General features: G+C 31.0%; 1 protein-coding gene and 1 non-coding gene across 2 annotated transcripts; both read right to left on the minus strand.

The window, feature by feature from the left end:
* Positions 1-7,076: 7,076 nt before the first annotated feature.
* Positions 7,077-14,069, minus strand: LOC120083301 (ornithine aminotransferase, mitochondrial). Its single transcript, XM_039038990.1, has 10 exons — positions 13,561-14,069; positions 12,538-12,646; positions 12,019-12,249; positions 11,574-11,733; positions 11,310-11,365; positions 10,858-11,010; positions 9,552-9,649; positions 8,822-8,902; positions 8,455-8,688; positions 7,077-7,419 (listed from the first exon to the last, which is right to left on the minus strand). The coding sequence occupies exons 1-10, from the start codon at positions 13,704-13,706 to the stop codon at positions 7,263-7,265; spliced, it is 1,425 nt and encodes a 474-aa protein (XP_038894918.1). The 5' UTR covers positions 13,707-14,069; the 3' UTR covers positions 7,077-7,262.
* Positions 8,193-8,310, minus strand: LOC120084324. Its single transcript, XR_005483687.1, has one exon. It is a non-coding gene; the product is annotated as a U5 spliceosomal RNA (small nuclear RNA).
* Positions 14,070-18,359: the final 4,290 nt, after the last annotated feature.

Consider the following 18,359-nt stretch of genomic DNA (forward strand, 5'->3'; position numbering starts at 1 on the left):
TATCAAAAAAAATAAAATGAGTCAACTTAAACACAATTTAATTGACATAAATTTAAATTATCAATCTCGAACTCATATATTGAGCCTCCCATCCAAATGTTACATTAAAAAAGTGATAAGAATAGAAATGTAATTAAGTACATTGATGGTACTAAATGAGAGAAATGGGGCATTATATTAAAAGAAAGTGGGACAATGGAGAGGTTGGGGTTCATAAATGAAGCACCATATTTTGCTTCATTTTTGTACGGACCTTCAAGCTCCTTTTCTTAATACAACCCTTTAAAAAAAAATTAATTAATTTCTCTCTTAACCACATGCCAATGCCGACACTTATGTAATGAGTAGAGATTCCCATTTCCTTATTATTATTTTTTTCTTCTTCATATTTTTCTAAGAAATTAAAAAAAAAAAAAAATCTCACGTGACAAAATTCAAAGTTTAGTTCTTTTTAAGTATTAGGTTCGGCAGTACTTGTGCTCGACATTGATTAGCACAAAATTAAACTTTATCACACTCAATTTACTTTTATTGACCAATCTTTTAATATTAGATGTATGAATGTTGATTGTTGATTGTTGATTGTTGTAATTTTTTTTTCCAATAAAAATTCACACTTGTAATATGGATTTTAATCATATAAAAACAACTAAATAACATTTTCAAATATAGCAAAATTGATAGAAGACAGACATCTATCAATGATACTTATAGACACAGTATGTTGTCATTGATTGATGTCTATCATTATTTACCATTAATAGATAATGATATTTTGCTATATTTGAGAGTAAGGTAATATTGGGATGTACTCATCTTTATACTTTCTCCTCCCATCACTCACACCAAAAAAATAACTAAAATATTTCAATAAATAATTTGCCAAATGTAACATTATGATATGACAATTTGGTGGGATGCACAAAAATAGTACTCATCGGGATGCAATTAAGTATTTTTCTTGAAAATATTTCTATCAATTTTGTCATTTAAAATACCTATCAAAGTATGTGTTTATTAATTATTTACACATATAGCAAAAACAAGATTAGCTCATTTGGTAAATTTGGTACATTCTGCTATATATGTAAATAGTTTAGCCCATTTCTTATATTTGAAAACGATCCTATTTTTTATTTAACAACTTCAATGAAATAAAGGGGATCTTAAAAAATAGAAAGGAAAAAAAAAAAGAGAAAAATATTTATACAAAATAGCTAAATTCTTCTCCCTCTTCCCAGTCTTCACCGCGTCTCCGTCTCCTTTGGATTCAGACCCTCCATTCCTCTCTCCAAAACTTGCAAACCAGTCCCCACCTCACCTTGGATTCAGACCCTTTACTCCTCTCTTTAAAACCTTCATAACCTCACTTCTCAATTTATTCCCAATTTTCTTAACCTATTACAACTTCTCATCGACAATATCAATGCTCACAAGGTCAAAACTCATTGCAAAGGCTCAAAATCTCGCAGTGCAGTTGGACGGTCTTAGCAAGATCCAATTTCTCCAGCTCATCAGCATATATAGAACAAGGTCCCTAAGCTTCTTTGACAAACAAAGGGCACGAATCGTATGTTGAAGAAGTTCGATAGTTTGATGAAGATTGAAGAACTGAATAATCTTGGTAGAAACATATTTCTAGATTCAGAAAGCTCAGATCAGACATGATGGACGGTGGATTGGAGGGAGGAGACACCAAATCGAACAGTGGAGAGGGCATTTTCAATGTACTTGAGAGATGAGAGTTGAGAGAGCAGATCATTCTGGGGGAAGAGGGCCTCACTGCGAAGCTGTGATTCAAGGAAACAGATGGCCTTCTGAAGCTTCTCGACAGTGGAGGTCCGCGAGTTAGAGGAAGGAACGATATAGGAAAAAGAACTGATAGAAGTTTATCGGTATCTGAGTGAGAACTTATAATAATGATAGATGAGTATTTATTGAGATTTTTTTAAATAGTTTGACTTTTTTTATTTATAAAAATTTCTCTAAAATAAATGAAGAAATATGATCGAGAAATTAGATGGTCAATCCCATCAAGCATCATTCACGAGGGGTTGATTGAAGAAAATCTAATAAATAATGAAATTAAAAAAAAAAAAAAGATAGTGTTATTCGCACGTGGCATGTCTTGGAAGCAATTAATAAAAATTGAATAATAATGATTGGAAAAAAAGAAAGAAAGAAAGAAAGAAAGAAAGAAAGAAAGAATTGCCTAAGAGAAAGTACAAAAATATACTCTGTGGATTGAATTCCGTATGGTTTTAAACCGTACTATCATATAAAACACAATTCATAGGATCATATAGAAATTTCCGAAATTTAATGTTTGGTTCTTTGAATATGGATCATTATTTTCTTTTTCCTTTTCGTCATTCATATGATAAAATTTTATGATTGACAATTGAAATGAAATAATTTGGTTATTCAAAGTGTGAACTCAAGAAAAAATTGAATTCAAATGTGAAGTACACATATAGTATCTGTTATAAAGATTTGAATGTTTTCAATAATAAAGACATTCATGTTTCTTTGTTCCAAAAAATAAAAAATAAAAAATTAAAGTTTATGTTACTCAACTTAAAAAATTGAGGGTCTAGAGTATTAAAACGGTTCGATAGTTGATTTAAATTCTTTAATAACTAAAAGAATGTCATAATATTTATACTATCAATTTCAAAGTCAGAGGTTTGATTATCTCAGACCATATATCACCAAAAGAAAAATCTTTAATAACTAATGTGTGCTAACATGAACGTATATAACTCAAGTTGTAATGTATAATTGATATCTAGCTTTTTTTTTTAACAATATGTGAAGTGAGAGAATCGAACTTTGACTTCGAGATTAATAATAATACAAACACTATGCCATTTGAATTAGGCTTATTTTGGTTATTATTGATATTTGGTAAAAAATTCAAATATTCCATTTTGTTATTGTACTTTATTTCTTGTAAAATTAGTTTAGAAATAAATAAACTAAATTGAATATACTCAATGATTTTACAAAAAAAAACTATATTACATATTGGTTATATGAACAAATAAATAATGAAAAAGTGGACGTATTTGTTCTCTTTTCCTTAAAATGGATGGAGAGTCATATCATATGAGAAAGATGACTATGATAATAATAATAAAAAAAATATTAATGCATATGTTGATTAAGTTATATGTCGGCATAGTATATTATATCTCTTTATTTCATATGGATTATTATCCAACTAATTCAAATAATTCTTATATTAAAACCTAATTCAAATGATTATGAATGAAATGATAGGTAATAAATACATTATGGATACAATTAATAGCCAAAATGATTCTTTCACTCAACTTGCAATTGTATTGTAGTGAACAAATCTCAAAGTTAAAAGAATCAAAAGGGAAAAAAATAAAGCAATGTAAATCTAAAAAAGGGGAAAAAGAAAGGAAAAGAATAAATAACTTTAGGGAATCTAAATACTTTAATGGAAGAGGTGGGAGGGAAGGTTGGATTCCAAAGTAGATGTCAATTTTAGGAATACATTTAATATCAAAATGGCCTAAGCCCTAAAGTGGGAAGAACACCATAAGAACATGTGAAACAAAAATGTGTGCATGTGATATTTGATGATCTCATGCTCTACCCCTCATCTAGGCCATCTTTTTTTTTTTTTTTTTTTTTTTTTTTTTTTTTCCTTTTTAAATATATTATAAAATGAAAAGTGGATTTGGCAATTCATGTAATTATGTGAAAGTGAGAGGGGTGCATGTCTATATTATTTTTCTTATTATTTCACGTATTGTATTACCTTGTTTGAAAATTGTTATTATTATTTAGTCAATTTTGATCAAATTAATTTTGAGGGACTTAATATAAGATATATTAAAAATATAATTATTAAAATTAAACATTTTAAAGTATATGGACTTAAATTAAATAAATTCTAATTTAAATGACTAAAATGGTATTTTAATCAATTTTTTAAAAAAGAAAAATCAAACTTTTTAATTCATTTCATTGGCATATGGTTTGATTTGATGATTTGATAATTTGAGACTAAATTGCTCTAACATCTTAAAAGTTGTTATGAAATATTTTATAACAATAATATTGATTTGATTCGATAACTAATTGCTTGATTATACTACACGCACATATAATGAACTAGGGACCTTAGAGTCATTTGGAAATTTGTTTCTAAAAATAATATAAAGTTATAATCAAAGATAATTTAGTTTCTCAAAGATAATTTTTATCGAAATTGTTTCAATAATAAAAATAGTTTTCATATGAATGTGTTTCTAATATTTATAGTAAGAATGCTAATAGATAATGAAAAGTTTTTTTTAATAAAAATGACAATATTCTAGTAATGTATATTAAATTTAAGATTTATTGAAAATGCAAAAACTGAAATTGGTCATTCAAAAGTATAGTATCTGAAATTGAACAAATTTCAAATTACATAGACTAAAATAGTATTTTAACTAAAAAAATATTTAAATACCATTTTTGTCTCTATACTTTAGAGTTTGTTCAAATTCAATTGGTGTATTTTTAAATGCCCAATTTTAATTTATTCGCTTTAAAAGATCTTAAATATAGTCAACATTTTTCAGTATATTATTGAGTTTTAAAAACTTTTTATTATGTCAATATAAATTTTGAAAATATGTTCACATATGATACTTTTTTACATTTTATTATTATTTAACTAATCAAATTTATTTGGAAAGACTAAATTTAAGATTTTTTAAAAGCACCCTGAGTAAAATTATAAAGACTTGAATTGAATAAATTTCAAAGTATTGGAACTTAAGTGGTACTTTAATAATAATAATAACAATAATAATAATAATAATAATTTACTTATATTGCACTTACGTCACAACATAATTTAAATAGTTCATGATTATGAATTTGATTAAAAAATCTATGAAATAATATAAAATTCATTTGCACGAATCATTCAAGCGGATTAAAAAAAAAAAAGAGATAACGCCAAAAATAAAATTCTGAATATTTATACTTAGAGATATGTAGAAGGAATAATTTGATACACTTACATAAATAAATCCAAAATGAAAACGATTGGCGAAATATGATAATAATACAGCTAAGCTTTCTTATTTATTTATTTATTTTCTATTAATTTTCAACAGATATTAATGTAGTCCAGCTAACATATCATAGAAATTTCTAGGACATGACCCACAAGATTTTTTTTTAAAAAAAATAAATTCTAATAAAGAAAAAAGAAAAAAAAAAGATTTTCAAATGCTTTTCTTAGGATAGCTAATTTTTAGCTCTATTTAAAATTAAATGTAGTAAAATATAAGAAGCTGTCTTAGCTTTATAATTGCACAACTACCAAAAGCTTCTCATTATTGTGTCTCTAATGTGTCCCTTCTTTTAGTGTAAAAATGTTCATGTCTTTCATATTATATAATTCATTTATTTTATATATATATAAGTGATAGGTTATTGGTGAAGCTTCACTCAAATTATAAATTAACCCTAGGTTTGAAAATGAGTTTTAGTCCTTATCATTTAATTAGTTCATTTATATAGTGTTGATTTCATTTTAATGTATTTTATTTGTAAATGGTGATGTAAATGAGTTTATGTAAAATAGATTGAGATTTATTCAATTCGATAGTATTAACTATTTTGTGTTATCTTTCATTTAGATATAAAAATTGGGAGGATTTGAACTTTTATTCTCTACCTAGAGAGTATATATCTAAATCAGTTAAGTTATGAATAGTTTCACTTCATCTTTCATAATCACTCACCATTTTAATTATTGTACTTTCAATAAATCTTAAAACAAGTCTTTATAGTAAGTTTATTGTTGATTTTTCGTAAAGTTTAGTCTCTTGTAAATATTCCCTTTATAAATTGTGAAAATATATTTACATAGTGTCTTTTCTTTTCATTATTACTATTGTTTAAGCAATTTTGATAGAAAAAGAAATTAGTTTAAAGGATTAAATTTAACATCTATGAAATATATAAACTAAAATTGATCGATTGAAAGTACATAGACAAAAAATGGAACAAAACTCAAAGTTCGAGGATCAAAATAGAACAAAATTCAAAGTAAATAATCAAAATAGTTTTTTTTTGTTTTTTTGCTGAATTTTCATGTTATATTCCAGGCTCGAAATATAGATGTTGATGGAAATATTGAGGTCTTGATTTTATGGAGATATCAATAGAATATTCAGGAAATTTTATGGAAATTGATGGAAATTGTTATAATTAGTTAATGAAACTTTGATTGAGGCTTAATTAGACTATAATTGACCACTTTTAATCACAATTTCTATAAAGTAAGACAATATTTAGATGTCTATTGCAAATGTATGTGCAAATATCGATGCGAGAGTAGAAATTTAAAAAAGAAATGGAAAATAACTACAAAATAATATAAAGTTTAGGAACATTTTGAGGTAAAATGATGTGAAAATTAGGAAAATTTTGAATGGTTAAAGAAAAAACTCACATCAATTAAAAAATTTGTTTGAGGTTAAAAATAAATATATGTTATTATTATTATTTTTGTTTCAAATTTAATTTCTTTAAAAAATGAAAGTTTTGAGTCAAAAATAAAACTAAAAATTAAGAAAGTTGGAAGTTAAAAAAAATAACACATAAAAAAAGGTTCAATTCTATGTCGAAAAACTTAAATTGAACTAATATAGAAATAATTAAAAAAAATGAAATTTTCTCGAAAGGTTGAAATTTCTTGAATCTCAAAATTTTGTCAAAATGGGAGGAATCGAAATATTCTTGAAATTTCGAGATTTCGTTGAAATTTGGAGAAAAATATAATTTACCTCGATCAAAATTTCGAGACCATCAGATTTTCGGAGTTTCGATGGAAATTTTAAATCGTGGTTATATTTAACAAAAATCTTAATCTACCAACACCATACCCCATTACTTTAACTAAATGCAAGACATTAATTTAGCAGCCAGGATTATTAAGAACTTTTTATAAAAATAACGAAATACAATATTTACCAATATAGGCCAAGGATTTTTCTATTTTTCTTTTTTTCTTGAAGAAGAGTCCAAACCAAAAATTGAGAAAAGAGAACATTCTTGAAGCCATGCATTGAACATTGTCTCAAATAGATTAGAATATCAATCCACAGTATCAGTCTACATTCTACAGTACAAAATGTTTTAAGAAAAGCTTCAGAGAAAACCCACTATTTATTGGCTTCTGATTGGGGGGTTGAGTTGAAGAAGATAGAAGTTGAGATATCTTAATCTTCAGAAGCATAAAGGTTTCTTCCACAGCGATCACATATGTTGGAATCACTTGGGGAGGAGGCAGTGTGTGGTTTTTCCTTCTTCAGCTGTGGAAGATCAATTTTCAGCACATCATGAAATGCTTTGGACCCTTCTTTCAGCTCATCCAAACTGCAAAACAAATGCTTTTACTATTAGAAACACATACAACATACATCTCTTTGCCTTCCAGCAAACTCCAGCTAATCTTTAGACAGTACTAATTATTATGTTCATTTTCAATTATGAATTTTCAATGCTAGCTCATTCAGACCATTCAACTTGTTCTTGGCTTTTCAATGGTGCCCCGGAAACGCAAACCCTTTCCGATTTTCTCTCTACATCTTCCACCATTCGCTAATTGCTACAGCACGACCTAGTTCAACCTCTTGGTTTCTTGAAGGAGTGCAGTCCAAAAAGCCAACTCGCTCTCAGGTACTCTCTCTCTTTCTCTACTTCTTTCCCCATTAGCCCACCCATCGAGTTCAACTGAGATTTTTTTTTTAATATTCTTGCGAGTTCATGCACTTCGACTAATCTCACGTGACAACCTACCTGATCTTATAATCTTTAGGTGCTAAGAAAATTTATAAGATATTAAATCATAGGTAGGTGATCCCTATGGATTGAACTTGTTCTCTTAAACCATTTTTCATAAGCATGACTCTCACTAATCATTAAGCCAACCTATGATAATGATAGTTTGTCCAAGACAGATTACGTGGGACCAATGAGTAACAAAACATTTGACAAAAGAATAGGAAGGAAATATATGGAAGCATTGCAACTAAGTCATCCTACTTCTTACTGTACCCAAAAGAATTCAGTTTACAGCGTTAATGTGAGGAAAGGTCAGCACATTTGAGAAAGTTAAATAGTAGTCTCGCTGTACTTTCTTTTTCTTTGTTTCTCAGTTAAGAGAAACTCCTCCAAAAATAGGCACATGCCGGTGAATGCATTGAGCACACGGTGTTCTTTAGTAACAAGCAAAAGAATAGTTTGCTTTGTGCTCAATGCCCGGCTCCATTATTTTTTTTTCCTTGTTTCTTTGCATTTCTTTTTCTCTTTTTTCTTTTTTCCTCCCTCTTTTCTCTACTTTCTATTAAATTGTCTCTGGCTAAGTTTCAGAATATGTTCCAACAGTAAATGGTAAAAAACTTGGCATACCTAATGGAGAGTGGAGGAGTTAACCGAATTATAGTATCATGTGTTGGCTTAGCAAGAACTCCCCTTTCCTTCAACTTCATGCAAATATCATATGCAGAAACAGGAAGTAAAGCTTTTCCTTTGAGCTCCACAGCAGTGAATAAACCTCTTCCTCGAACGTTCTTGATGTATTGTGGGAATTGTTCCTGAATCTTGATGAGCTGATTTCTGAGCTCCTCTCCTAATTTAGCTGATCTGCATTGTATGTTGAAAATAGTGTTCAACATTTTATAATATAATTAAGAGGAAAAAATGAAAGAGTAAAGGAAACGAATACATCTTGAAAGTATCCTAGTTCTATTAATGCCTTTCTTCAAATGTATCATACCTCTCAGCAAGTCTCTCATCTTTGATTACTTCAAGTGATGCAATAGCAACTGCACTTGCCAATGGATTTCCCCCAAAAGTACTATGCATAATAAGATAAGGGGCAAGATCAGTCTTAATTTGACATCACAAGTCAGCAGCAGTTCCACAAAATTTGAGAAAAGAAAAACAGATAAAAGGCTGGCTCTAAAAAGGCTTAAAACTCGTTTAACTAAAAGGTACGTATGGTCTATTCCATTGTTTGAAAGGACAATGTCTTTAGACTCACTTTTACAAAGAATCAGATGAGCACTATTCGATTGTTTGAAATGACCAGAATTTCTACAATTTCTACAATTCAACAAGGAAAGAAAAAAAAAACTTGATTTTGTTGCTTCCAAAATTTCTATAATCTCAGATACAATTCTGAAAAATGAGAAAGGAGAAAGGAGAAAAATAAATAGTTACCAAAGCTTTCTGTTTCTAAAAAACATGTAAATGAAAAACGAGAAACAAAAGGTTATGGACCAAATTCAGTAGAATGGTCACTTGTGTAGTTGTGTTCACTCTGCTCAACAGTTTTAAATACCTCTCCAAAAGCTGATTAGATAACTTGGGCCCTTAAGATTTGTTCTACTTAATTGCTTCCCTCACTTGTAAATTTGAAAAGGACCTCCTATTGGAAGCAAACATTTTAGAAGGTAAAAATGTTTTTTTGTTTTTTAAACAAAATCTAAACACAAGTTACACACCTCCCATGCTCTCCAGGTTGGATACAAAGCATTACTTCTTTGTCAGCAAGGACAGCACTTACAGGAATTACTCCACCCCCTAATGCTTTTCCCAGTATCTGAAATGAACAATCATGCAGAAGTTTATTCGCAAAAGACAATCTAGTACTAAAGAAATGTTTTGGTATATCCATATCAATAAATTAATATCAAGAAGTTTAAGCTCAATAAGTAATACGATTCACAAGGTACCGTCATACCAACAAGAAAATAAGACAAATAACTAATTAATCTAAAATATTAATCTAACACTAAATAATATAAAATGAACAACTAAACTAATCATCTAACAATTCTCATCCATCATTTCTTCTTAAAGTTGCAAAGCTTCTAATGCAAAATTATTTCATTTAAAATTGAAGGCTTGAAAAGAAGAAAGACTGGTATGAAAAAAATAAATACACAGAAGCATGGTTAAGAAGCTTAGCATACAATTCCAAAGCTATCAACGTTATTCATATTATAGTGTAAACATGGAAAGAAAAATAGCAAACTTCTTTAGAGAAAAAATAATAATAATAAAAATAAAACTATGAACCAGCACTACAGCAGCAGTAACAGTCTAAATATATTTATGGAATAAGACTATGAACAAGCTTTAGATGCTATATCTCTGATCTTCATTCAGAAAAATAAAATGAAGCGCTAAGACATATTGAACATGAGGGAAACAAGAATCTGATTTCCGAGATAATAGTAAAATCAAATTTCCATGTGAGCCTTGCAAATATTATACAAAGTGTTCTCAAAATAAAATATGCTAGAGCATATTCAAGTAAGAAGTTCTCCACTCACGATATTTGTTCATAAAGTCAAACTACCTTGAGATAAATTTCCTTTTGTATTACGAAAAGATAAATAAGAAACACATTGGCTAAAGTAAATATTTAAAAAAGTATTAAACAAACAGCTTCATAAGTTAGGGAAAAGTCGCTAACTTTTCTCAAAAGATGGGGGCAATGGGTAAGAAAGCTGATCATTCCTATATTTGGGAGATCTAATGCATTTTAGAAGAATGTAAAACATAAAAGAAGCTAATTGGCCATTGCTTGTACTAGACTACCCTACTCCAGCATGGAACTATATGAATTAGGGATGTTGATTAGCGACCCGCTATCATATACATATCCATAGTAATATGGCAACCTTGAGAATCAAATAGAACAAAAGTTCTATCAGAATTTAAAAAAATAAAAGAAAAGAAAAGAAAAGAAAAAAGCTGGATGTGAAACAGGGGTATAGAAGGAAGAGGGAGAGAATGCATTACCACTAAATCTGGTCTGACATTTTCCCAATCACAAGCCAATAATTTTCCTGACCTTGCTAAGCCAGATTGTATTTCATCAGCAATCATTAAGATATTATATTTTGTGCAAAGATCTCTCACAGCTTTCAAGTAACCATCAGGAGGAATAATGACCTGAAAGAATATCAAAATATACTCAAAAAATAATTCAGAATTCAGAACGGAGACTGTAAGAGTCGAAAGATTAGGTAGCAAATCCTCATTCTTCAACGGTAAGAGGCAGATAGGAAAAAAAAATAGTATTTTGGACCTTTCATAAATCTATGTCAAAAAGAAAATAATAATAAATATTGTTATGGCAAATGGTTTTAGTTTTTCAGAATGTAAGATGATCCTTCAATATAAATGCAGCTGACAACATCTACGAATCAACCATCACTAGTATAGAAAGATTTAGGTCCAATCATACATACCCCTGCCTCTCCTTGAATGGGCTCAAACAAAAACCCAGCTATTTGTTCCCCGTGTTCTGCATTCCATAAGAATGACAAGCAATGAGTTAGACCAGATGGCAAGTACAAATCCCCATTACCAAGCAAAACAAAAACAAATATGGGCTATTTTATAGTGAAAATACATGAACAAGATGCCTCTTTTATGATTATTTTAGAAACAGATTTCCTAACATTTAATCACAAACACGAGGATAATGTCTTGGAACAATATATTCTCCCAACCTTTAAAAATTTTCTCAAGGGCAACTGCATCACCAAAATCAACTTTAAGATGTCCAGGCAACAAGGGCCCAAATTCACGAGTAGCTTCATTGTCACAGCTCATGGAAATAACACCCAACGTTCGGCCATGAAAGCACCCACAACATGAAACAATAATAGCCTGCATATTTGAGAGAAACGATAGGACTTCAAAGGTCATTTAATTATGGAAAAATATCTGGGGATAAGTTATTAATTTTTTAGCATAATAATATGTTTGATATGGACTCTTTTAATTGTAGATTTTAAGAAAAGTAATTTATTAAGCTCCTTATAGCACCCATGTGCACTTAACAGCAATCAAGTCAGAATAGCAATGAATTTCCAACTAAAATGGAATATAGACAAACTTCCAAATTTTGAAAACCAGAATAAAATTAGTATACAAAAAATCCCGACACTGTACCTCATCTTTGGGGATTCTCTTCTTCTTGTAACCCCATTTCCTTGCCAACTTCAAAGCAGTTTCTACTCCTTCAGCACCAGTGTTCATTGGAAGCACCATATCATAGCCAAAAATTTGTGTTAAGCACTCAGCAAATAGGGGAAATTTATCATTATAAAAAGCTCGAGAGCTAAGAGTGAGTTTTTCTGCTTGTTCCCGGAATGCTTTGACAATTTTTGGATGACAATGTCCCTACAGGCACAAGGCAATAAAATAATCAATTAAACATTAAATAAATGATAAAACAAGTCAGTTAGTGTTGAGTATTTCTTAAAAAAAAAAAAAAGAAAAATTAAAAACACCTATTATCAGAATTAGTAATGCTAGAGAAGATTGACACGTATGAGACAAACTTTCGAATGAAAATGACCAGAACCTACCCCCGTTTACTTTGAGATGAAGTGAGGAAACACGTTCATCATTCAAATAACTTTCACATTTAGTTCACATAATGCATGGAGATCAATTACACTAATGTACCTGGTTGACAGCAGAATAAGCTGATAGAAAATCCAGATATCGCTTACCCTCTGGGTCCCATATTGATGATCCCTTTGCTTCAGAGAATACTACTGGAATTGGGTGGTAACTGCATGACGTTGTAAAAAAAAACCATCCATAAGAACAGAATCAACGTGAAGAAGTACATTCACAACTAACAAAGGACATAGGTTTAGACAATTTATAGAATACAAAACACTTCCTAAGGGAGAAAGAAACACAAAACAGCCTTTTGAAGAACATTTGTTATGGCATAGATTTATCTAAACTAATGCCTGCTGCAGAACTCCAGCCATTTAATTAGTAACAGAACTACAAAAACTTCTTTATCTAATCAATAATCTAAGCATCAAACACTCTCATTTTAATCTCGCAAGATGATTGGTATCTTCTGACAGACAGTTTTCAAACATGGAACTCAGTATTCCTCCACGATGTGTCCTTAGGACAATTTTACTCACTCTAGTGCCTAAATTTCATGAGTAATTGTCTCCCATGATAGAATAGATTATCTAACTTATGGAAGCAGCACCTTGATCCAACTAACTATACTTCATGAAAATAAACTGAACTTCTACGACTTTATAAGAAGGGAGAAAGTTTCAAGGGAGAGAAAAATGCTTATGAAAAGGGTTAAAAGCCAATTTGAAAAGGGGATATATTTATAGACTAATTCGTGGTCATTGGAATGCATCTATTAAATTTGGAAAAGACATTCATTCATAAAACAAACTAACTCATGAAAACGAAAGAATGCCACTCTACACGAATGGTCAGGATACCATTTATTCCAACAAAATCAAGGAAAGTATTTTAATAGAATGAAATGATCCTCTAAAGAATAAGCATGTCACCATGAAACAAGAGAAAGGGAAAGAAACAAAGAGAACCCACACGCTAAAACATCAGAAACCTACAGAATCCATTCAATTCAAGATAAGAGCAAGAGTTGAACAGGAAACAGAACAAGAGAAAGACATCAAATGGGAAAAACAAGCTCACTTATGGGCACTACGATCTTTTTCCATATAGATGAGCTTCTCAGAAGCAGGAAAAGAAGAAGCACTGCTTTCAGGAACCGTAGAAAATGGCCTCATTCCCCTGCAAACCAAGCTTACCAAATATTGCAACTGCCTTCGAGACGCCATGGATGAAAAGGGTTTTTTAGAAAACCTTGAAATTAAACAAAATTCCCTTATGGGTTGAACCTTACAGCATCCACAAAGCAAAATATCAAAACCCCAGAACCTAAGATAAGGCCTTTTATACGGCTATGGTGTGTGTTTATGAGATGGAATTGAGTAGGTTAAATATATCTCGTAAAAGCGATTGAATTTGCGAACCCTTTTTCTTAAAATGAGTATCCCACTCGTGGTTTATCGCTGTTGACTGTTGCTTTTGCTTGTCTTCACATTGCAGGCTGACAACAGAAGCCAACAATTTTTTCCCTGAAAAGAATTCGTATTGTACATACAGCTCGTGAGGCGACCTCGGTATTCAAAGAGCATAAGCAAGTTCATGGAATCTTGGAAATTAGCCAAATTTGCCTATAATGTTTGTATTATCAATTTTATATTAAAAATTCGATTTTCACTCCACGTATTCTAAAAAAAAGAAAAGTAATTAGGAGAGGAATAAATTATGTACAATTCTTATCAGGTGACTTTTAATTGGTAATGATCTTTGTTAAAGAACACATTCTTTTTTCTTCTGTAATCCATTGGATTGTAACGAAACTTTTGTAATTTTAAGGAAAATACAATAATACTATTACCAAATAAAGAAGGTATAGTTGCCCTACAGACAACAACAATTGCTCGAAACGAAGATAACAATCAGTTTGGAAAAAATGAAAAGAAATAAGCAAGAATGTTTCTCAAACACACAATGAGCCAAATTATACCTAGTCAAATTAAAACTACATTGAGTATTACTATTAGTGAAAGAAATTGAGAAAGACTTGAAATATCAGTCTTACAATAATCAGTCTACACCTTTGATACGTTCTCAATTTTCTTATTTAACATTTAAATAAGGAGTAAACAATCAACCTATATTGTAACTTTACAATAATTTTAGGTCTTTGCAATAATTCAATATCTCAATCATAAGACTCTCCAACATTACAGTTCCCGCACTCAATGGATTAAATAAATATCATGATAGTCATAGATCGCTATGAGCAAATGATTCGAAGGAAAGTTAGTAATTGATCCAAACCTAGTGACTGAGACTTCTCGACAACCTGAAGCTTGCATTCAACTATAAGGATATATTTGGGAATGATTTTGAAATTGTTAAAATCATTTTTGTCATTGTTTAAATCTATTTCGAAATTTGTCTCTAATCACTCAAACTTAATTTAAAATTTAATTTTACATTTTAAATGCAATTTTAATATCATCAGATATGATTTCAGAATCATTAAAAGCATGCTTCAGAGTGATTTTAAAATTGTGAAAAATAATTTTAACCATTTTTTAATCACTCTCAAACATACCGTAAAATTAACTAAAACATAGAGGACGATTTGGAGAAAGAGAAATTTACTCACTCTTAATTTGAATTGAAGGAACTCGTAAGTTCTAATATTCTTATACAAAACTGATAGATTGCCCTATTTATTCAATTTAAATGCTTTAGATTTTTTGATTTTTTTCGATGAGATAATTGTCCAAAAAATCCATTTTAAAGATAAGAAATAGCAAATGACCCAGTTTTGAAAAAAAATGTCAAATGTCCCTTTACTAATATCATGACCACGTGAAGTTACGATATTTCCCTTCTTTTTTCTTTTTCCTCTTCTTTTTTTGGTGCAAGAAATCTTTCTCTGCACGTCGTCTTTTTCTTCTTCGGCTTCTTCTCTTTTGTACGTCTTCTTCTTATTCTTCGGCATGACAAGTCCACACGAGCAGCTCCAACGCAACCGACTCCAGTGAGTAAGAGATGAGAGAGATGAGTGATTTTGTGAGTGTTGGAGAAATTTTGGTTTTAAAGGAAAAAAATGAAAACTTGAGTTTTTCATGGGTTTTGTGAAAAAGAGAATCTCACATTGCTTAAATCAACAAAGGAGAGTCCCTTTATGTACCCTTATCTCTAGTTTTGGGTTTAGGCCCCAAGGGGTACCCATGTATTAAAGGGGGTGAGAAGATAGGCATATGGGGATTGGTGGTCATTCCACACGTGCGTTGCCATCGTCCATCCAGTCGGGCAGGCGTGGCGAGGTTATTTGGAAAAATAAAATTATTTTTTCTATTCCACTTAATATTATTTCTCTTTTTTCTCAAACGTTCCACGTTCAAACGCGCGATCTGTCTGTTGCGCCCACCCATTGGTGTACCTCTCGTGCTGATCACTTGTCTCCCTACCTTTCACGCGTTTTCATTGACCCTCAAGCCTATAAATTAAATCATTTTTAGAGAAGCAAAACACTATTCATTCTCTCCTTATCTTCTCTCAGTGTGAGTTTCCTGACCGATTCCTGTACAGTTCCATTCGAGAAAGTATTATCTGGGTTATTTCATTTTGGGGATGGCATGGCCATTGTTGAATTATTTACACAAGGGATAGAGCTACGAAATGACTTAAAGAGGGCGAGCTCTACGAATCAGCCTGTAACAGTTTTCTTTATTGTAGGTTCATTTTTTAGGTCTGACGCCGTTCGAGCTGTTCAATCGCAGTTATCTTCTGTCTACCGAAGGTAGTCATTCCTACAATTTTAAGACGTCCATCCATCTGCCGCTGTTGTGATGACCTTTTGAAGGAAATCTGAATATAGATATCTTGTGAGCAGAAGCGGATCGTTCCAAATCCCATCCAGAATGAACACAAACAATTATAGTCTTAACGGAAATAGATTATGCATAATCAGAAATTACAACATGCTATTTAAAATGAAGATACAAGAGATAGAGTATGCAAACCTTTGAAGAACTCTTCTTCAAGTATCCATCGATCGTTCAGCAACTAGTTCACCAGCACGAACTTGAATGCAACGATCAGAACTCGATCTCAATGAATGTCTGAATGAACCTCGACCCCAATTGAGTCCAACTTGATCCTCGAACTGAATTAGAATACCACCACAATGATTACCTTGGTATTCTCGGTGTGAGAATCCAGGAGTTGTGGGCTCTGTATGATTTTGGATAGAGGAAAGCATGAGGTAGAAGATCGAGTAAGTGGGAGATAAATGTTGTCTATCGTATAGTTGAAATACTCGATCGTTTAGAAGATGGAAGCCTATCGTATAGACTTTGCTACTCGATCTTGTAGCAACGATTAAGCGAGTAACTATCGTATAGTAATCTCGTAGCTTGATTGTGTATGTTCTCTATGTGATCGTTTAGTAAAACACTTTTACTTGATCGCCTTTTTGTGAGATTAATCCAAATGAATAATCAACTTAATTTTGGAAAACCATTTTCCTTTTTATCTCATGGTTACCATAAAACTTCCAATAACCTCCCACTCAATTCGATTATTAGAGAAAAAAAAAATTAATTATCACATAATTAATATGTTATAAATAAATATAATAAACAACTTATCATATTATATCTATAACTTATAGTTTTAATATTTCATCATATGAAACATATAAACCATATTTTTTCTCTATTTTATGATATTTAATATAAATCATATTTATATTAATTCCTCCAATTAATGTATCTAATACATCATATCAATTATATCACATATAATTGAATTAATTTAATTATATCACATATAATTAAACTTCCTCTTGTTTAAACACTTCAAACTAACCCAAAATCTGATTCTCAACTTGAATCCATTGAGCTACCAAGGGTTTGAAGCTCCAACGGTACGTGAATAACCAACTAAACTCTTTAATCACGAGATCTACCATCCTTTAACTGTTGGTCACTCTACTAAAGTCTGACAACTGCTCTTTTCCCACTACAGATATATTTCTGTATCCATTGGATATAACCAGTCAACAATACAATAACCCTTCACAAATCGCTCGTAAGTACAGTTGAACCAATTTACCGTTTTTCCCCTATAGTTACATCTAACTTCTTAAGTACCATTAATTCCTTTAATGAACTATAAGTCATAGTCCTACTATGACTGAGTCTTCTCTTCCAAAGAGTGGGTGTGGCCACTATGTTCAAGACCCGGAATCAACCCTTAAGGGAGCGATTTATCTACTTACCACTGCTTCGGGGAAGAAGTGAATTTCGTCTTGTGTAGCTGAGTTCCCAGCTCCCCAATTAGACGAATCCTCAAAATGGTAGGCTTGTTGAGTTGGCAATCTAGCCAGTCTCACCCATACAAATCAAAGGACCGCCCTCATGAGCAGGAGTTTCCAACTCACTCAGGGTTAAGGTCATGTCACCTATGGTCATCCTAGTGAGATGTAAGTCTCAAGTATCAACGATGTTAAATAAAAGACTAATCATCTCGTGGTCTCGTCTTATATAAACTATTTGTATAGGATACTCCCACTCGCATGTCTCTACATAAATGGTCAGGATCAGACCATTTGTAGCACTTTACAACACTTGTAACATCTACAAAGTGGGTTGTATCCCTAGTGTCACTAGGATAAAGTATCCCTCTTTTATCCTTACACTACAAACCATTTAGGTTATTACTTAAGGCATGATTCACTTGTACGTCTAACATACATGCTTAAGTTACATAAAATAACCATGGATCTTAGTTTATTGGATTGAGTAAATGCTTATAAAATAACAATTATTTTATTAACAACAATATGTTTACAGAGATGTTTACAAACTATGAGACCATCGGGAGAACCAGGACATTAA

The sequence above is a fragment of the Benincasa hispida genome, chromosome 8 (genome assembly GCF_009727055.1).
Source record: "Benincasa hispida cultivar B227 chromosome 8, ASM972705v1, whole genome shotgun sequence".
Taxonomy (NCBI): domain Eukaryota; kingdom Viridiplantae; phylum Streptophyta; class Magnoliopsida; order Cucurbitales; family Cucurbitaceae; genus Benincasa; species Benincasa hispida.